At 41.8% G+C, this 22176-nt stretch overlaps 1 protein-coding gene across 1 annotated transcript; it reads left to right on the forward strand.

Moving 5' to 3' along the window:
* Window positions 1-1884: 1884 nt before the first annotated feature.
* On the forward strand, window positions 1885-19339 carry LOC112266025 (POU domain, class 2, transcription factor 2-like). Its single transcript, XM_042294920.1, has 13 exons — window positions 1885-2340; window positions 3040-3074; window positions 3670-3726; window positions 11966-12079; window positions 12426-12647; window positions 12889-12997; window positions 13227-13324; window positions 13622-13816; window positions 14025-14315; window positions 14616-14807; window positions 15332-15380; window positions 15585-15732; window positions 16971-19339. Exons 1-13 carry the CDS (start codon window positions 2130-2132, stop codon window positions 17011-17013), a joined length of 1764 nt encoding a protein of 587 aa, XP_042150854.1. The 5' UTR covers window positions 1885-2129; the 3' UTR covers window positions 17014-19339.
* The last annotated feature ends 2837 nt before the right edge of the window (window positions 19340-22176 follow it).

Raw genomic sequence — 22176 nt, forward strand, 5'->3', positions numbered from 1 at the left:
TGCGTAAAGTATAGGCTCATGTACAAGCTACCAGGGTAACAGTTTACCGCTACTTCTAGTGTATAACTATTGTTAGGCGGTGTGTATTTGGCAGTGTGTATTTGCATGTCTTTGTGTTACTCTATAACACCGCCTCTCTTTCTGGGGATGGAGGCAATGCAATATGAAGACTAGTGATGGAAAGTCAAGTGTGTAAAGTAGTAGGCTATTCCATAAAAATGAATCACAGGACAGAGGCAGGGACTGACATTAAGGTCAGAAAGACACAAGTTAGGACTATGTTTTGGTTGTCCGAAGTTTATCATCACTTTCCTGAAAATGTGAATGAGCTGTTAACACGCAGTCATATACAGTAGGCCTAATGCCTGCCTTTCCCCTACACATAGGGGAGGAATAACAAAGATAACTAGGCTACTGGATTTTATTGATTTTGGTTGTTGTCAGTAAAAAAAAATCTCAGAGCAGGCTCAATTTGCCCACCTGCCATAAATTGCGTGTCTTTCACGTTATCAATGGAGAGGAACCAGAGGTCAGTTTTAGGATAGGCTATTGGAAAATGTGAAATTATTTGCAGTTTGGTTGTTTTCCCTCAGAGCAGCAGGCTCAACATTTGCTGCATATAATTATATTCCTATTAGTCTATAATTAGAGCCATTTATAATTGTAACAAAGCTAAACCAGTGACTCACCGTGATGTCAGTATTGAGGGTGGAAGAATTTAGGCATCCAAGAATAGCTCATAGAAACCGTAGACCTATAGAGGCTGAAAGGGTGGGTGGAAGATCCTCAAAAGTTTCGCTTATGTGCATAGAGACTTATTACTGTAGACAGTCTATTTGATCTCGTCTTCAAGTAGACTTTGTTGGTCACTAATGTAATAAAACCGTGCGTTCACTTGATCCTTTCGCAAACGATTTAGGCACATTGATTGGCCCAAATAAATGGCGCGAAAATAATCATTGCTCTTGAGGAAATCTGCAGGTATGCACAATTAGTCACGAGCAAATATGCAACCATAGCTTGATAGTAGGAAGGACACCGCCAAAACCAAAGCTTTCGATAGATATTTGTATTTTCTCACGAATGTCGATAACCCAGGTAACTGATATCATTGTTTGAAAATGTGACGTTTTTAGGCTTTCGTAACAGCTAGGCTAAACGTGTATACATTCAAATGTGAATATTTAGATTAGAGGTAAACACAACGAATGGAAAATGTCGGAGTTGTTTTTCATGACACGACGTTCATTTCAGGTTCACAAGGCCTAAAATGTATTATTATTTGAAATGTAATTATTGCATGTAATGCACTGCAATTAAAACAACTGTAGACTGTTATACGATTTTGTAAGACATGCATGTAAATAGCTTAGCCTATTAGCTTGTTAAATGGCGTGCGCTCCATCATACATCGTTATTTGTGTCTTAATTAACCGTTTTTTATTACTATTCAAGACGGATTATGAAAAATAGTTTTGATTTAAAAAAGGCTATATTTGGAGCATAATACATTTCTGTCAAAAACGTGTGTGCAGAAATAAATTCACTTGCATTTGAATTTCTAATCTATTGTAGAAAAATTACCTGTTGTAAAATCATTTGTCTAGGCCTATGCAATTCAATTCTCGAGGTTTTTGACACAGGTTCCCAAAAATATAGACTTACCCTATATGAAATGAGTTACAGTCTCCAATTATGTGAAATATGTGTTATTATAATTTGTATTGTGCATGTATTTATACAGTATGTAATGTATTTGGAAATCTTGAATACCACTTTCACATTTATGTTTGACGTTAATTATTTTATTAACGATTCTGTAAAAACATATGACTGTGTTATTCATGCTGCAATTTCCCCTCCAGAAAATCACATTCCTTTACCAACGCTGACTTTATTACAAATAGATTAGATGGATTTATGGTGGGGAGAATTGAAAATATATGATCTGTGCCGCCAGGTTTCATAACCATTTCACTTGCGTTCATTAAGCCAGCCTGATGGAAATATAGTGTGTGGCCTCTCTCTCAATACTTGTGTGCATAGCATGCGTTACGGCATAACATTGAACATGTCCCTGTGACACTCATAAACGGGGAAGCCACTGTGCGAGCCAAGGAGGATTGGAGATGGAGGGCAGGGGAAGAAAGGGTGAGGGAGCTTTTCTCCCTGTGAATCTCTCATCCTCATCCCTCCATATACGCTTGGCGGGCTGGGGATGTTTGTCAGTTGGAAACATGTTATATTTAACCTGCTTCCTTCTCTCCCCTGCAGATATCAGGATGTCAAAACCAGCAGAGGATGAGAAGCCTGGGGCAGACTTTCCAGGGGAGAGCACAGGTAACCATTTTGAGACTGCATTATGTGTTGCTTTGATATCAGTTATCGTCATGTGCCGTCATTAGGCCTATTTCATGTTTGAATGAAAGGATGATGTGTGTGTGTCCACATCTGTTTATGTTGTCGTATTGATTGGGGAGAGTGGGCTAATCTGGTGTGTTGTTTTTGGATGTATTTAAATTTTAGTCATTTAGCAGGCGCTCTTATCCAGAGCGACTTACAGCAGCAATTAAGGTTTAAGTGCCTTGCTCAAGGGCACATTGACAGATGTTTCACACAGTTAGGGATTCAAACCAGCGACCTTTCAGATACTGGCCCAACGCTCTTAACTGCTAGGCTAGCTGCCGCTCTATGACACAACACATCCACAATAAGAGACCTGAAATCTTCTTCTTTGGTCACGTTTCTCACATTTTCCGAACAGAAAGTGAGAATGTTTTTGTCAGACTTGTTTGTATGACTTATGCATGTGACAATATACCGCCATATAAGTCACTGCTCAGAGTCATGTTGTCACACACCTATGTGTTTAACTAGACAGCTTGGGCTGCGGAATGTTAGTAATTGACATTTGAAGTAACCTGTTTAAGGTTTTGCTGCAGCCCGAGGTATTTACAGTCGATCATGACGGGGTTATTAGAATTCCATCTTATACTTTTCTCCTCTCTCTTTCTCACCCTCTTTTTTTTTATCTTACAGACTCTGAGAGGAACAGTCCTGATGCCAATGATCAGGTCTGTAATTTTAATTAATTGTAAAATTACGTTTGTTGTTGTTTTATTGTTATTCGTGTTTTTATTTATTGCTGTCGTTTGCTCTAAGGTTGTAATAAGATTCTGGGCATATAGTAGAACCTCAAAGATCCAAAACTCAAAGTTAAGGACTAAACCAGTCAACCCAACGGGCAATATTAAACCGGGACATAAATGCAAAAAAAAACATATTAGGCTACAGACAAACAGAAATGTTGTTTAGATTTGGTAAAAACATACCAGATATGTACAGTATCTGGCAAAATTATTTTTTTAAACATACGCAAATCATAATTTTGTATAAAGGTTTGATGCTGTTTTAAGGTGAATTTAAAAGTGTTATAGATATTTCAGTGTTCAGAACCACCTCGATTCCCAAATTTGTCCTGAGGTCCTACTGCTGTACTTTTTTGGATAGGTTTGAATTAATGTAAAAATGAAAATGATTAGGAAACACATGGATTCAATTGATATTCTGTCAATCTGGAATGGCACCTGTGTTTATGGCTTCGCAGTTGAATAGATTTAAAGATCTGTGTCTGAATGGATTCTATTGTTGCCATTCGTCTCATCACAGGTTCAGCCAATGAAAACGAGTCCCTTCAGTCTTTCTCCTACCTTGAGCAGCATCAAGGTGAGTGAATTAGTGCACTCACATGCGAGAGAGACGGTGTGTGTGTGTTTGCACAGCCCACTTTATAAAGACATGCTGCAGAAGAGGGGGGAATGAGCTTTTCCTTTCTCTTCAGAAAGACAGACTATGGACATTGATGTATAGAAATTAAGGGAGATCGAGGAAAAAAAGAGTGATGGGCAGATGGATGGATAGGACAGGTCAGAAATCCTCAGCTAACTTGGAATATTCTAAAATTATTTAGACAACAGAGCTCAACATTTTATGCATGGTAATATATTTTGTACTGTATGTTGTGGCCCCCATTACGGCTAAAATGCTGATCAAATTCATAAATACTGAACAAAAATATAAACGCAACAATAGGAGAACCTTCCTGAACAACAACCATCTCTGCAGCACTCCAACAATCAGGCCTTTTGTTTTAACCTTTATTTAACTAGGCAAGTCAGTTAAAACCTTTTGTGACTAGGGGGCAGTATTTTCATTTTTGGAAAAATAACATTCCTGTAGTAAACGGGATATTTTGTCAGGACAAGATGCTAGAATATGCATATAATTGACAGCTTAGGATAGCAAACACTCTAAAGTACCAAAACTGTAAAAATATTGTCTGTGACTATAACAGAACTGATATTGCAGGCGAAAGCCTGAGAAAAATCCAATCTGGAAGTGCCTCATGTTTTGAAAGCGCTGCGTTCCAATGCGTCCCTATTGAGCAGTGAATGGGCTATCAACCAGATTACTTTTTCTCCGTATTCCCCAAGGTGTCTACAGCATTGTGACGTAGTTTTACGCATTTATGTTGAAGAATACCTGTAAGCGGCTACATTGCGCAACTGGTCACCTGATGGCTCCCAGAGTGATTGTCGCGTAAAATACAGAGGTAGCCATTATTCCAATCGGTCCTACTGAAAAATCAATTGTCCCGGTGGATATATTATCGAATAAATATTTGAAAAACACCTTGAGGATTGATTATAAACAACATTTGCCATGTTTCTGTCGATATTATGGAGCTAATTTGGAATATTTTTCGCCGTTTTCGTGACTGCAATTTCCGGGCAATTTCTCAGCCAAACGTGAAGAACAAACGGAGCTATTTCGCCTATAAAAATAATATTTTGGGAAAAAAGGAACATTGGCTATCTAACTGGGAGTCTCGTGAGTGAAAACATCTGAAGCTCATCAAAGGTAAACGATTTAATTTGATTGCTTTTCTGATTTCCGTGACCAAGTTACCTGCTGCTAGCTGGACAAAATGCTATGCTATCGATACACTTACACAAATGCTTGTCTAGCTTTGGCTGTAAAGCATATTTTGAGAATCTGAGATGACAGGGTGATGAACAAAAGACTAAGCTGTGTCTCAATATATTTCACTTGTGATTTTCATGAATAGGAATATTTTCTAGGAATATTTATGTCCATTGTGTTATGCTAATTAGTGTCAGTCGATGATTACGCTCCCTCATGCGGGATGGGGGGTCATTAGAGGTTAAAAACAAATTCTTATTTATAATGACAGCCTACTGGGGAAATTTGGGTTAACTGGCTTGTTCAGGGGCAGAATAACAGATTTTTACCTTGTCAGCTTGGGGATTCGATCCAGCAACCTTTTGGTTACTGGCCCAATGCTCTAACCACTAGGATACCTGCCGCCCCTCAGTAAAAGGCACATTTCAGCCCGCTTGGAGTTTACCAAAAGGCACCTAAAGACTCTCAGACTGTGATAAACAAGATTTTCTGGTCTGATGAAACCAAGATTGAACTCTTTGGCCGAATGCCAAGCGTCACGTCTAGAGAACCTGGCACCATCCCTACGGTGAAGCATGGTGGTGACGGCATCATGCTGTGGGGCAGTTTTTCAGTGGCAGGGACTGGTAGACTAGTCAGGATTGAGGGAAAGATGAACTGAGCAAAGTACAGAGAGATCCTTGATGAAAACCTGCATCAGAACGCTCAGGACCTCAGACTGGGGGCGAAGGTTCACCTTCCAACAGGACAATGTCCCTAAGCACACAGCCAAGACAACGCAGGAGTGGCTTCAGGACAAGTCTCTGAATATCCTTGAGTGGCCCAGCCAGAGCCTGTACTTGAACCCGATCGAACATCTCTGGAGAGACCTGGAAATAGATTTGCAGCAACGCTCCCAATCCAACGTGACAGCACTTGAGAGGATCTGCAGAGAAGAATGGGAGAAACTCCCCAAATACAGGTGTGCCAAGCTTGTAGTGTCATACCCAAGAAGACTCAAGGCTGTAATCGCTGCCAAAGGTGCTTCAACAAAATACTGAGTAAAGGGTTTGAATACTAATGTAAATGTGATATTTCAGTTTTTTATTTTGAAGAAATCAGCAAAAAATGTAAATTGAACTGTTTTTGCTAAAAAATATATATTTTACAATAAGGCAACCTAACAAAATGTGGAAAAAGTCAAGGGGTCTTAATACTTTCCGAAGGCACTGTTTATGTGACCCACTGGCTTGATTCGGTCTTATGTAGCAAAATTTGAAATGATATTTTTTACATTGGATAAAAGTAGAGACTCAGAGCTAGACAATGTTATATCATACACTACAGTTGAGGAACAATGGGAAAGTAATTATTAGTGATGCGATATCCAATATTTTCCTTGCCAAAAATAACCGATATAAAAATGTGCAGCCTTTTAAGAATTCTAGTACAATTAAATAGCTAACACACCACATGAATGCAGCGGTCTAAGGCACTGCATCTCAGTGCAAGAGGCGTCACTACAGTCCCTGGTTCTAATCCAGGCTGTATCACATCCGGCCGTGATTGGGAGTCCCATAGGGCGGCGCACAATTGTCCCAGCGTCGTCCGGGCCGTCATTGTAAATAGAATTTGTTCTTAACTGACTTGCCTAGTTACTGTAAATAAAGGTTACACACACACACACTGACCAAAAAGTTATTTTGTTGGCATTTACGTATGTCCCCATTACTAGTCAAACATAATTAAAACCTATTTCTTTCACTTACTTGCTGTGCTGTTTTGTTGTTCATTTGTTCAGTCGTTTCATTCTCAACCAGGATTTCTGTAGAATGCCGTTTGGGTCTTTGCGTGTCAAAAAAGATATATGTCAAATAACACTATATAGCTAGGTATCCTCATCTAAAATAACCCAAATTTATAAGACCGTTCTTATTTGATTAATGGTTGTCGGATCCATCTACGTGAAGCTGGTCACAATAAGGATTAGCCACAATAGTGGACTTTGCGGGTAGCCTTCAAAATAAAAGTATGGCATAATTCTACTATTTGTATTCATTTGCATCACTGTGTCACGCCCTGGTCTAAGTATTTTGTGTTTTTCTTCATGTATTGGGTCAGGCCAGGGTGTGGCATGGGGTTTTTGTATTGTGGTGTGTTTTGTCTTGGGGTTTTGGGGTGTATGTATTGGGATTGTAGCTAGTGGGGTTATCTAGCAAAGTCTATGGCTGTCTGGAGTGGTTCTCAATCAGAGGCAGGTGTTTATCGTTGTCTCTGATTGGGAACCATATTTAGGCAGCCATATTCTTTGAGTTTGTCGTGGGTGATTGTCCTTAGTGTCGTTGTTCCTATCGCTTTATTTATTTACACAGTTACGTTCTTTGTTTTGTAGTGTTTTGTGTTTATTCGTGTTTCACGTTGTTCATTAAACATGGATCGCAATCTACACGCTGCATTTTGGTCCGACTATCCTTCACACCTAGAAAACCGTAACACACTGTCAATCACATATGCTATATTTGAAGTCAAACCGCAAATTCCACTTTTGTGCCTAATCCTTATTGTGGCTAGCTTCACAACACATAACCCGGTCCGGTCGAGCGTCACTAGACGGATGAAGCTAGCTGGCTGCTAATATCTTTAGCTTTGGCCAACAGGGTTAAGTAGCTGGCTAGCTATTTATTTTCATGAACTGAAGTTCATTTCAATAGGTGAACAACAAGTGGCAACCTAGCTAATACTTACTCACAAGGATTCTTAAATCATTGCTAAGAATAATGAAAATGACTGCAGTTTCTACTGGTCATTGTTTGCAGGCTGGTTGTATTGGTGCTAGCTAGGTACCAAGCTAAAGCTAGCTATCCCAGAAGTTGCTGTCGAACAAATTATGCTTTATTACCAACGCAGTATTGTAAAGACATTGTTTTGTACAGCTTTGACAGTGCTACTGTATCTTTTTTGACACGCAAATACCTAAACGGCGTTCCATAGTATGTATGTCGTGAAGCTAATAGCAGTGACACTATTACTGTGTAACTCCGGTAGGGCAACATCTGAAAAATAGCGCACTTGGCAGTGTGTACCGGTGCTTGACCAGTCGGCGAAAGACAACATTACCCACGACAGAGTACGGTTGATTGTCAAGGGCAACGAATTCCATTATCTTGGCTTTAATGGATTTCGTCTTTGAGTTGTCTCGCTGAAATGTTCTTACTCTTTCAAATGACTTGTTGGCTGCTCAATCCACACAGCAGACATTGTGTGGGATAGGTTAGGAATGCTGTTGCATGTGTAGCGCAAAATGTTATGTGGCGTTATTACGTTATATAGGTTATATAGGTATGCGCTGTAACTTTGACATCGGTTTTTAACATTGGCGTTAAACTAAACTAGACATATCGATTCCGATATGTTTGCCGATATATCGTGCATCCCTAGTAATTATGCTTTGTAAGTTGATAAACTTGTAACCCCACCTTTGAGACTCCGCCTGCATATTTGCAATCAAATACCAGAATTTTCTCCATCTCCTTAGCTATCATACTCTGCTTCCACCGGACATTCCACTGATTTCAAAACTCGGTCCTTGTAACGTTCTGAGTGTAGTGGGTGAGAAGTCAGGCGCAGAAAGCAGTGAGTTCAGGGTAGTGCTACTTTAATGCACAACACGGCGAACATAAGCCAACCCCACGAAAACACAGGGCGTATAACAAAACAAACGCCCCAAACACGGGGACTTATACTGTCCAGCAAAACCCACAAAATGGGAAAACACGTAACCCACAGACGTGCGCACAAGTTACACAAAACAGAAGGTCACAATAATTAATCCCGCACAAAGAACCAGGCGGGCCGGCTGACTAATAAAGCCTCCCTATTATACCCAACTCAAGACAGGTGTACTCAATAAACACATAAGGAGGGGGAGGAAAGAATCAGTGGCAGCTAGTAGGACGACGACCGCCGAGCGCCACCCGAACGGGAAGGGGAGCTACCTTTGGTCGGAGCCGTGACAGTCTTCCAGAAAGTGGAGAGCATTAGCAACACTTTTGCAGTTCTATGTGATATCTTTCAAAAAATCTGTGTTAGAAAGGATTACCTACACATACTAAGCATACTAAGCATCATGTTATAGACAGAAGCATGCTACATAGCAGACCAATCCGAACTCATCTCTTGACATGTTCAGCCCATCCATTGTCTCAGCCAATCATGGCTAGCGGGAAGGTTCCTGACTTTCTCTGTGGCTAAACTAATTCTGCTCATCATTTAACAATTTTATTTGTATTTCCAGATGACATACAAATTTGTTATTAAGGCAAATAAAAGTTCACATGTTCCAGAAGGCATTTCTTTTTTTAATAAACATAATGCCTCTCCTGTGAAGTAATGAAGCGGGACCTACGCCTAGTCTCCTGAAACGAGTCACATATCCACTAAACAAAAATATAAATGCAACATCAGGGTCTAAAATTCACTGCCACTGTGTCATGTAGATGGGGAAAAAACCTGCCAGGCCCTCAGATTTTTTACCAGCCTGAATATATTTTTGTTATAATTACATAAAAAAACTGATGACCATGCTTTGTAATGTTTCTAAAACAAGAAATGTATTATTAAGAAGTAATGTGGTATTTTGCTCAATTTTTGTTGTTCTTGTGTGACCTGTCTTTTACCCCAAATATCAGATGATTAAAAAAAAATCTGCTGCCCATTTAAGGGAGGGAGGTTACCGTGGTAATAGGGCCACTCAAGTCTGTATGTGTGTGTGTAAGATTTGGGATGTGACTAGTAATAGACCGCTTCTCTTCGCTATCAGTTGAAGCAAAAGATTCAAACTGACATTTGAAAACAGCCAAGCTTGTGAACAAAACAATGTATTAAGCCAAGAAACCGGAGGACAATGCTGACTTGAGTAAATTATACCAACTATTATGCTTGTGTAAGCTCCTTGTATCTATCAGCCCTTCACTCACAGTGCACAAAGCTGTTGCTGCGCAAGGTGGGATCTAGGATTTGTATTTCTTTGTGCGATTAGCAGATATGAAACAAAACAGCAGAAATACTTTGAAAACAGCTTTGCACATATTCTAATACTTGACTTTTGACTATATTTTGTATTCACAAATTCAAATGTAATGCGCGCACTCTAGAGCCCTGAAAATGTATCACCTGCCAACGTGGCTGGTGAAATAGCCATTCTTACCCGCTAATACCTAAATCTACCCGCATTTGGCGGGTGTTAATTTTAGTGAGCATTTTTCTTTGCTAAGATAAACCATCCACCTGACAGGTGTGCATTATCAAGAAGCTGGTTAAGCAGCCTCATTACAGAGGTGCACCTTATGCTGGGGACAATAAAAGGCCACTCTAAAATGTGCAGTTTTGTCACACAACACAATGCCACAGATGTCTCAAGTGTTGAGGGAGAGTGGAATTGCTATGCTGAGTGCAGGAATGGCCACCAGAGCTGTTGCCAGGAAATTTGATCTTAATTTCTCTACCATAAGCCACCTCCAACCTTGTTTTAGAGAACTTGGCAGTACATCGAACCGGCCTCACAACTGCAGACCACGTGTATGACGTCGTGTGGGCGAGGTTTGCTGATGTCAATGAACAGAGTGCCCCATTGTGGTGGTTGGGTTATGGTATGTGCAGGCATAAGCTACGGACAACGAGCAAAATTGCATTTTATCGATGGCAATTTGAATGCACAGAGATACCGTGACGAGATCCTGAGGCCCATTGTCGTGCCATTCATCCACCACCATCACCTCATGTTTCAGCATGATAATGCACGGCCCCATGTTGCAAGGATTTGTACACTATTCCTGGAAGCTGAAAATGTTCCAGTTCTTCCACGGCCTGCATACTCACCAGACATGTCATCCATTGAGCATGTTTGGAATACTATGGATTGACGTGTTCAAGTACCCACCAATATCCAGCAACTTCGCACAGCCATTGAAAAGGAGTGGGACAACAGTTCACAGGCCACAATCAATTGAGTGGCCCAGCCAGAGCCCGGACTGGAACCCGATAGAACATCTCTGGAGAGACCTGAAAATAGCTGTGCAGCAACACTACCCATCCAACCTGACAGAGCTTGAGAGGATCTGCAGAGAAGAATGGGAGAAACTCCACAAATACAGGTGTACCAAGCTTGTAGCGTCATACCTGTCACGATCGTCGAAATGAGCGGACCAAGGCGCAGCGTGAGTTGAGTTCCACATATTTAATACAAAGTTAAACTTCAAACAACGAACGTGAAAGCCGTGGTGCAACATGCACACACACAAAACAATATCCCACAAAACAGGTGGGAACAAAGGACAACTTAAGTATGATCCCCAATTAGAGACAATTGTAATCATTGGGAACCATACGCAAAAACAAACATAGAAATACAAATACTAGAAACCCCCCCTAATCACACCCTGACCTAAAATACCACAGAGAACTCCGAGGGCTCAGGGCGTGACAATACCCAAGACTCGAGGCTGTAATCGCTGCCAAAGGTGCTTCATCAAAGTACTGAGTAAAAGGTCTGAATACTTATGTAAATGTAAAATGTTATTTTTTTTTATTTTAATACATTTGCAACAATTTCTAAAAAGCTGTTTTTGCTTTGTCATTATGGGGTATTGTGTGTAGATTGATCAATTTTAGAATAAGGCTGTAACGTAACAAAATGTGGAAAAACTCTAGGGGCCTGAATACTTTCTGAATGTACTGTATAGGTCAAATTTGAGCTTGAATATTAGCTGTGTGGTTCATACATAGATACATGTTTTATCTCATGAAACCACCCAAATCCTTAGATTTAGGCAAAATATATGTTTTTGCTCCAATCAGGTCATCTCTGGACCGTATTTCTGTCTATTTAAGGGACCCATTTTGGCAACTAAAATTAGGCCTGTGTACTAGATCCCCATAAACATTTTTATGATTATTCTTTTGAGCTTTAACCTTATTCAATGTTTTGATATTATTCACCCTGCAGAGTAAAAGTGAGGCAGTACCTGAGATGATCTCCACCCATGTGCCGCCTCCTTCCCAGCAGCAGACGCCTCACCCTCACACACAACTCATGTTGGCAGGGAGTCAGCTGGCAGGGGTAAGCACTGGCACAGATGTAGTGTGTAGGCGGTTATGGTGATGGACAGTAAGCATTTTCTGCTTCGCTCATGCTCTTGCTTGCATCTCACCAAGGTTGGAGTGAATTACATTTTCATTCAATTCTGTCAATTAAGGAAGTAAACGGAAATTTAAATTCCAATCTTCCTCATTCCTGAATTGACTGAATTAAAATGGAATTCATCCCTTCTCTGCCTCTTACTGCCTGCTCAAACGCTGGGTGACACTATTCTTTTTCTCTATCTCTTCTGCTTTTTCCCCTTCTCTCTTTGGGCAAACCCTACCGTCTCCTCCACCACCTTCTCTTCTTCCCGCCTCTTCCTCAGCTGGCTGCCCTCTTGCCTGCGCAGCAGCAGCTGTTGCTTCAGCAGGCCCAGGCTCAGCTCCTGGCCGCCGCGGTGCAGCAGTCCAATGCGGCTCACGCTGCTCATGCCGCTCACGCAGCCGCCCAAGCCAATCAGCAGCAGCAGCAGCAACAACAGCTGACCAAACAGGAGCAAGCCCCGCCCCAGCTCACCCTCTCTCAGCCTATCCAGCTCACCGCCCAGGTAGGAGCGGCCAGTCACGGATCAGATATGACCAGCTTTAAGCCAATCTAACTCACTAACCAACACTTGTCTGTCAGAAGTGTTTCTCTATATACTCTTAGGTGTTGTTACTTTGAAGGCTGGGGCTGTGCACATTTGGGTTCTTTGCTAATTTCTTTGCATTGTATTGTGTGTATGTTGCTCTGTTCAGAAATCATACATGACTCGTTGACCCTTTTCTCTCTCTCGCTTCCTCCTGTAGGATATCCAGCAGCTGTTGCAGCTGCAGCAGTTAGTCCTGATGCCCGGCCACCACCTGCAGTCTCCTCAGTTCCTCCTGCCTCAGGCCCAGGGACAACAGGGGCAGCAGGGTAAGTGGGACCTACTAAGTAAGTGGGAACCACCATCATCAACACTGTCACTTCCTCTTGGCACAAAACATCATGTAGAGCTTGGTGTTCTGATCTAACTGCTTAGTTCTAAAACAAGTTAGAATAAAGTTGTAACAATACAGTTAAAAAACACTAAATTAGTGTTCATATAATTACAATACTTTAATAGTGTTAATAGTATTAACGGCCTCTCCGTTGTGTTCCTTAGGTTTGCTCTCGACACCTAATTTAATTCCGCTACCTCAACATCAGCAAAGCCAGGGGAGTCTTCTAACTATTCCACCCAGGCTGGGACTGCATGCACAGGTATAGTATTATTGAAAACCACCTCAAATATGTGTGTCCGTGTGTGTGTTGAGACTGGACTTTATAACATACATACTTGTAAGTAGGGTAGGGATCTGCCTCTACAAGCAGAAAACAAAGAGCTCTGTGGAATCAGTGCTGGTGCATTGATCCAAACGCTGATCTAATCAAACACCAAACCCGTAACCCAGAGTGTGTTTGAATTGATCCACAGTTTAAACATTGCTAATGTCAGTGTGCCAGCCACCCCTCGCCATTCCACAGGAATGATATGGGTTTATGTCTCCCATACTGTAGCGTCGCCATGGTGATGGCCTCTCATCTTTACAGAGGGACAAGAGCGGGGACGGCGGGGTGACCTCCGGGGCCTCGGCAGCCCCCATGACCTCAGTGACCTCTGGCCCTCACGGCGAGGAGCCCAGTGACCTGGAGGAGCTGGAGCAGTTCGCCCGCACCTTCAAACAGAGACGCATCAAACTGGGCTTCACACAGGTAAGTTTGTATGCGTGTGTGTGTTGTGATAAAGGGCAAGAGAACCATGAGCAATTTGATCAAGCTAGACTACATATGGGTCAGAGTGTGTGTTGGTGTGTGTGTGCGTGGGTCAGAGTGTGTATGTGTGTTTGCAGTGAGGGGGGGCAGGAGGAGCTAGAGGCCAGAATGAAGATGACTGTTTAACACAAATTCTCTCTTCCCTCAGGGTGACGTAGGCATGGCGATGGGGAAACTGTATGGGAATGACTTCAGCCAGACCACCATCTCTCGCTTTGAGGCCCTAAACCTGAGCTTTAAGAACATGTGCAAGCTCAAGCCTCTGCTTGAGAAGTGGCTAAACGATGCGGAGACCATGGCGATAGACAGCATGCTTCCCAGCCCGAACTCTCTCTCCTCCCCCATGATGGGGTTTGAGGGCATGCCGGGGCGTCGCAGGAAGAAACGCACCAGCATCGAGACCAACGTCCGCGTGGCCTTAGAGCGCAATTTCATCTTGGTGAGAAAGAGATACGTCCCACAACAGACTCCTAAGGAACACACTCAAATGACATTCTACTCCCTACCCTGCACTCACAGTGGAGTACATAAACCAATGACTCTGTTCACAACAGTTTATTTCACTTTTTGATTAACATTTCATTTAACGTAAATAAATATTTACCCTTGCTTAGTATTTTCTAAATATTGCTGAAACTGTTGAATGTAACATTGACAACATGTCAGCTTTATGCAATATAAAATGTTTGTGGCCTGTGACAACATGATTGACCATGATTTTTGACTGTGTTCCCTCCAGAACCAGAAGCCTAACTCAGAGGAGATTCTCCTGATGGGCCAGCAGCTCAACATGGAGAAGGAGGTGATTCGGGTCTGGTTCTGCAACCGGCGCCAGAAAGAGAAGCGCATCAACCCTTGCAGTGCCACCCCTCCCCTGCCCAGCCAGCCCCCTTCCATGACGCACAAAACCCCCTGCTACAGCCCGCACATGGTATGACCCCGCACTCACCCCATCCTCACTCTCCCCACCATGCCTCTCATTGGCAGGCCTTTGGTCCTTTGCCTCCCTGCTCCTTAGTTTGGAAACAAACTGTCTAAATACAAGTCAGGCATCATGAGAGGAATAGATCTTTGACTCTCTGGATCTATGGACTTGCCCCCCTCCCTCTGCATGACCCCATGTGTGACCCTGTGGCCTAACCCATCCTGCACTGCTCCACTCTCAGCACCGTGCAAATGACTACACTGTTGTATGAGGTGCCAAATGTTACAGACCAACCCACACGTCATCACAGTTACACCATGAGAGCATGTTTCTTCTGTCTCTCTCCTCTTCACGGCCTATCCACCGCTCCTTTTCTTTCTTTCTTTCTTTCTTTCTTTCTTTCTTTCTTTCTTTCTTTCTTTCTTTCTTTCTTTCTTTCTTTCTTTCTTTCTTTCTTTCTTTCTTTCTTTCTTTCTTTCTTTCTTTCTTTCTTTCTTTCTTTCTTTTTCTTTCTGTTCCTCTCCCTCCAGGTGTCCAGTCAGGGGCTGCACCAGGCTGCCACCAGCCTCAGCACAACAGGTGAGGCAATAGATTTTTGGATACATTTGTGTTTTTGCGAAGCTAGGCCATAAGTGCCAGAGGTCTAAATTCCCTTTAGTGGACTAAGACATAGAGACGAGTGCAGATGCCCAGTACCATGGACATTGGGAAAACCTAGCAATGTAACCAAATATACTGTATACCATTCATATTACCACTGATGGTTCGCGCTCTCTTTCTCAGTGACCAGTCCATTACCCTCGGTGACCTGCCCTCTGACCCCCTGTGGCTCTGCAGCCACCAGCTCCACCCCCTCCTCTAGGACTCCACCTCCACACAGCACAGCCAGCCCCGCTCCTTCCACCCTCAGTACCCACAGCCTGAACGCTGGGTGAGTGTCTTGTCTGTCTTGTCTGTCTGTCTGTCTCTCTCTCTCTTTCTCTCTCTCTCTCTCTCTCTCTCTCTACTACTCTACACTTTCTCAATCTAACACTGAACAATCCCTCATACTCAACAAACACACTTTCATATTCGCTGGGTTAGTGTCCCCTAATTATATAATTATACTCTATCCTCTCTGTCCCTTGAACACTCAACGACTGCTGCTCAATAGAACACTGACTCCTAACACTGAATCCTCAATATCTGCTAAACTGTGTCCGCAGCCAATAAAGTCAACTTTGAAACTGGATGAGGTGATATTTACTGACTTGCTGGGAATTTGTGGTATGGGGCTACATGGGAAAAGTCATGTCACCCCACCTGTTTAGCAGCAAATCTGAAAGTTCTCACACATATGAAGAAACATGAATATTTGTCAACCCAGAGTCAGACCCAGGCCAATGCATGAATTGAAAACATGTTGTGTACCCTTAATAGAAAAACATGAGGGTGTTTGATTAATGAGCTTTCACTTAACCCTCTTGGTCCTTTTCTCTATCTCTGCATGTGTGAATGTGTGTGTATGTGCACATGGGGGAATATGGATCCATACATATTCCAGGAACACAATGATGAGAGTAAGCACAGGGATGAACCAGGCTCTCGTCAGCAGCAATCACCTGGCCACAATGCAAGGTGTGTTTGTCTGACAAAATCGGTGTGTATCCAGATTATGGACGGTATTCTGACTTCTAATAAGCACACGCAACACTGCCTGGCGTAAATCATGACTTGGTGTCAATAGGATACAATTTTGAGTTAAGCGTGCAGATCTCAAGTCAGAAAAGAAGATGTCCCTCCATTTGCCATCATTTCAACATGCGAATTCAGATCAGTTGAAATTGCATGTCTTCACACCATCCCATTCCATCCATATCACCACCAAGTAGATCATGGGAGTGTCGTGTGTGTCTGTGTGTATGTGCCAGGTGTTTTTCTGTAAGCTCTGACTGGCTAAGCTCTCCTTGCTCTACTCATACTACGTTCTCTCATCTGTTGCAATGTCTCACCTTCATCATCACCATCCTTCATCTCACCATGTCATCAGTTACAGTGTCACCCAAATCGATGCCGATGTATCTCTGGTAGGTGTATTCACTTATTCTTTCTCCTCTACCTTTCTCTTCCCCCACCAATCCTTCCACCTGCCTCTCTCACCCCGTCCCCTGTAACTCTATCATGGTTCAGCTCTGGCTGCCAGTGGTGGGCAGCTGCCCATTTCCAGTCTTGAGGCCGGAGGTCAGATGATCCTGGGCGGGGCGGGGGTTCGCCCCTCCCTATTCCTCAACCGCCACACCCTCCTGCCTATGGCGTCCCACCAAGTCGGCGTGGGTTTGGTCGGCGGTCCCAGGGGAGCCTCTCCACCCCCCGGCGCCAGTGGCATGGACGTCGACTCCTGCTCCGCCTCTCCCTGCTCCAGCCCCGCCTCCTTCGGCTCGTTCAGCGAAGCCTCACCGCCGCCGCTTGGCGGGGCCATGGCCGAGTGACGACGACACAACCCAAAGGATCCTATCAGAAGGAGGAGGAGGAGTTTTAGTGGAGCTTTACAGAAACACCTCACCTTTCAACCAAAGCCATCTCTCTCTCCCTCCATTTGTCGTCTCCGCTCTCTCTCCCGGAGTCTTTCAAAGCCAAAAAAAATACACAGATTGAAAGAGGAAGAAGAGAGCGAGAAAGAATGGAGAGGAGGAGAGAACAGGAGAACGGTGGAGATTTAAACCAAAAAAATATATATATCTATACAGTTGGAGAGGTGGCATTGTGGAACACAGTGAATGCTAATGTACATTTACTCCTTTCTCTGGAAAAGAAGAAATGAGCTGAAAAACCTGATGAAAAAGAGGGCAGGGATGAGAAATGAACTAAGACTGAGAGAGAGATGGGTGGCAAGGACAGGAAAAGAAGGAAAGAAAAGACTTTCAACAAGCTTCAGCAGATGGATGGAAAGAAAACCACGTTTTTAAAAAACCTACAGGGGAAAAACACACAAAGACAAAAATGACAAACATGCCACAATCTCCAAAACCGAAATACCAAAAACTGAAACCAAAAAAACGGAGAGAAAAGCTTTACTTAAGACTTATGATTCTGATCTGTCCAGGATCAGCACATCAACCACACTTAACAAGGCCAAAAACATGTATCATTTCATCATAATATATTATTTTAAAGTTTTGTTTTCAACACTTTTACAACGCTTATTTTTAGTATTTTATATGATTTGAGCTATGGGTTATGTCATAGCAAATGATTTGATATAGATATCTTAGCAGTGTCAGTCCTCCCTCTACCTACCTCTCTAGTGGCTCTACAGTTTTAACCTAGTTACAGTATTAAACTGTGTTGTGGATTTAGCAGTCACCTCAGACTAATAACAATTAGTAACTTTCCAACTTATTTTGTGGTTTATTTTCTTATTTCTGATTTTTCTAATGATCATCGTAATTATCATCATCATCATTAGGGTTATTATCTTCAATATTTGTTTAATATGATGAGATATTTTTCTTTTTCTAGGCAGGTCAGTTAAGAACAACATCTTATTTACAATGACGGCCTACCCCGACCAAACCCGGATGACGCTTGGCCAATTGTGCGCCGCCCTATGGGACTCCCAATCACGGCCGGTTGTGATACAGCCTGGATATTATTGCCTCCTTTGTTTCATAACTTATTTTATACAGTGGATTCAAATTATTGACACCCTTGATAAAGATGAGAAATTAATTACTAAAATACTGGGCTATATTGTATGCAAAAAAAATGGGAAGTTATGTTATACAAATAATTGCTCAGAGAAAGAGATTCTGTTTAACTAGCAATACAAAAAAATACAAATAAAGATAGGGGTCAAAATTATTGGCACCCCTGTTTTCAATACTCCAGCATCCTCCCCTTGTGAGGATAAGGACACTGAGCCTTTTCTAAAATGTTTTATGATATTGGAGAACACGTTGGGAGGGATCTTTGACCATTTCTCCATACAGAATCTCTCCAGATCCTTGATATAATTTGTCTGCGCTTATGGCCTTCCATCTTCAATTCAAACCACAGGTTTTCAATGGGGTTCAAGTCTGGAGACTGAGATGGCCATAGCAAAATGTTGATGTGTGGTCAATTAACCATTTCTTTATGGATTTTGATTAGTGGTTGGGGTTATTGTCTTGCTGGAATAGTCCCATAACATCAATGATCCACCACCCTATTTTACCGTATGAGGAAAGTTTTCACCACTGGTGTGCGTGGCCAAAGAGATCCATTTTCATGTTACCTGAACATAGAGCTCTTTGGCCAAGCACACCAGTGGTGGGTTTGGTGTTGAAAAACCGAAGCATATGCATAAAAGTACCTCATACCAATGGTAAAATATGGTGGTGGATCTTTGATGTTATGGGGCTATTTTGCTTCCACTGGTCCTGGGGCCCTTGTTTTAAGGTCAACGGCATCATGAACTTTACCAAGTACCAGGGCATTTTAACCGAAAACCCGGTTGCCTCTGCTAGGAGGCTGACACTTGGCAGCAAGTGGAACTTCCAGCAAGACAATAACCCCAAGCGCTAATCAAAATCCATATAGAAATGGTTAATTGACAACAAAATCAACATTTTGCAATGGCCATCTCAGTCTCCGGACTTGAATCCCATTGAAAAATTGTTGTTTGAAGGCTCAGTGTAGTTATCCTCGCAAGGGGAGGGTGCTAGAGTATTTTAAATATTAATTCTGACCACTATCTTTTTTAGATTTTCTTGTATTACATGTTAAAAAATATATATTTCTCTGAGCAATTGTATTAGTGTAAAATATAATTTCTCCAGGTTTAAAAACAACAACAAAATAGCTCAGTATTTTTATAATTTATTTTATACTGTTTTTTGAATCACCTTTATCAAGGGTGCCAATACGGATGGACCTGACTGTATATGAACACCAAAATGTACTCTACTGCCTGTTGCTTCAAGCACACACACACACACACACACACACACACACACACACACACACACACACACACACTACACTAGAATGTATTGAGATGTTGAACTAAAATAATCCTTTATGCCTTTCATTATATTTGTTTGCCTGTTTTGTTAAATACACTACCGTTCAAAAGTTTGGGGTCACTTAGAAATGTCCTTGTTTTTGAAAGAAAAGCTATTTTTTTGTCTATTAAAATAACATCAAATTGATCAGAAATACAGTGTAGACATTGTTAATGTTGTAAATTACTATTGTAGTAGGAAACGGCTGATTTTTAATGGAATATCTACATAGGCAAACAGAGGCCCATTATCAGCAACCATCACTCCAGTGTTCCAATGGCACCTTGTGTTAGCTAATCCAAGTTTATCATTTTAAAAGGCTGATTGATCATTAGAAAACCCTTTTGCAATTATGTTAGCACTGCTGAAAACTGTTGTTTTGATTTAAGAAGCAATAAAACGGGCCTTCTTTAGACTAGTTGAGTATCTGGAGCATCGGCTTTTGTGGGTTCGATTACAGGCTCAAAATGGCCAGAAACAAAGCACTTTCTTCTGAAACTCATCAGTCTATTCTTGTTCTGAGAAATGAAGGCTATTCCATGCAAGAAATTGCCCAGAAACTGAAGATTTAGTACAACGCTGTATACTACTGTGTACTACTACTTCTGATCAATTTAATGTTAATTTAATGGATAAATAATTAGCTTTTCTTTCAAAAACAAGGACATTTCTAAGTGACCCCAAGCTTTTGAACGGTAGTGTATATAATTTCCATATAATTCCACCAACTTCATATCATTCACTTCCAGTCAGTCACTCTTGGATACCAAAGCATTGTTTCTCCCGACTGGAAGAGCCGGGAAACAAGTGTTCAGACAGAAACCTCAGCAGTGTCAAAAACCAAACACCCAATAACAGGACGACTCCACACCAAAATAAAGTGACAGCGTCCCTCCCAGTCCCCAACCCCCTGCCCTCCATCCCTTCTGTCCCTCTCCTTTGCCTCGAAAGATGGGGTGAAAGGGCCAAAAAAGAAGAGAAGAAAACAAGAAGACTACCCAGAGAAGTCAAAGGCGAAAAAAGGATCTGTTAAAAACTGCAGGGGAAAACCGAGGAGAAAGCTGGAACGGAGGACCCAAACCAAAAAAGAACCTAACCAAAACCTCCGTATGAGCAACTAAACTGAACAGATAAGAAACCAAAAACCAAATGCAACACGTTGTAGACAAAGAGGAGGAGGAAGAGAGAGGGAGGGGTCAAGCCCTGTCTGTCACAGTCTGAGACAGAGGCTTTCCCTCTCATTCTCTCCTCCCTCCTCCATTTGTGAACTCCTTTGTTCACCCTTTTCCTGGACGGAATAGCTAATGACCTCGTGGAACTGAATTTTAAAATATATATTTTTCGTTTTTGCTTTTCATGGTCTGTCTGTCGATTGCTGTATGACTTTGTCTCATTGCTTTCTACTTGACTGGGTGATTTATTGCCTATTTTCATATCTTGTCTGGGTTATTTTTTGTTGTTGTGCTTTTTTCATTAGGTGGTTGGAAAGAATACTGTGAAAATGTAGCTTCCAAATCTTTCTTTGATCAAGAATGTCGTGAAAAAGCCAAAACTGAATACCAAAAGCGAAACTTTTTGACACAGACATACCAAATACCAACCAAACCAATGCACAATTGTCAGAGAGGAACAGTTGGAAACTGTGTTTGTGCTAGGTTTTCTGGATAGATATATAGAAAGACTGGTAGAGCAAGAAAGGTACTGTGCGAGCGTGTGCATTCAGGCATGCTTCCATACATGATTGCCCGTATACCTGTGTGTGAGATATGGATGGTGTGTATGTGACAGGAGAGGAAAAGTGAGATCGAATGAGTGTGTGGAAAGATTTATTCTCTTGCATATTAACCAACCCATAAAGATTCAGTACACACTGTTCTGTCTAGTGTACCACAGAATAGTGTTTGATAAAGGCATGGAACTTCACGAGTGAAATGAAGCATACTTGGGCACATATAGGCAGATATTAAAGGCAACCAATGATAATATTGTGGGGAGGGGCGGGCGGAAATCAACTGAAAACCAGTTGACAGACACTTTTAGAGGGGATGTATCTGTTAGTGCTTCAATAGATTTTGTAGGAAAAAAATATATATGTTCTACTGCTTATTTATTGCTAATGTATAAAAGGCTGTGAAGTGATCCTTGATACAAATGTTGATGATAACAATGACTTGATTTTAGACCAAAAGCTTTAAACTATCTCTCTGGGGATCTTTGTTTGAAGATGTGTATTTATTCATGTTCAGGGGAGGATACATTTCTTTGCAAATGATTTGTACGTTATGAACTCTCACCTGTTTATTTATTGATTCATTCGTTTATGTAATTTATTTGTTCTATTTCTGGATTGGGAC

Source organism: Oncorhynchus tshawytscha, linkage group LG13 (genome assembly GCF_018296145.1).
Source record: "Oncorhynchus tshawytscha isolate Ot180627B linkage group LG13, Otsh_v2.0, whole genome shotgun sequence".
Classification (NCBI taxonomy): domain Eukaryota; kingdom Metazoa; phylum Chordata; class Actinopteri; order Salmoniformes; family Salmonidae; genus Oncorhynchus; species Oncorhynchus tshawytscha.

Coding starts and splice junctions, on each gene's coding strand:
- LOC112266025 (XM_042294920.1), top strand. CDS start 2,130: ATGGAGGGCAGGGGAAGAAAGGGTGAGGGAGCTTTTCTCCCTGTGAAT. Junction 3,727..11,965: donor CTACCTTGAGCAGCATCAAG/GTGAGTGAATTA, acceptor TTCACCCTGCAG/AGTAAAAGTGAGGCAGTACC. Junction 12,998..13,226: donor GGGACAACAGGGGCAGCAGG/GTAAGTGGGACC, acceptor TGTGTTCCTTAG/GTTTGCTCTCGACACCTAAT.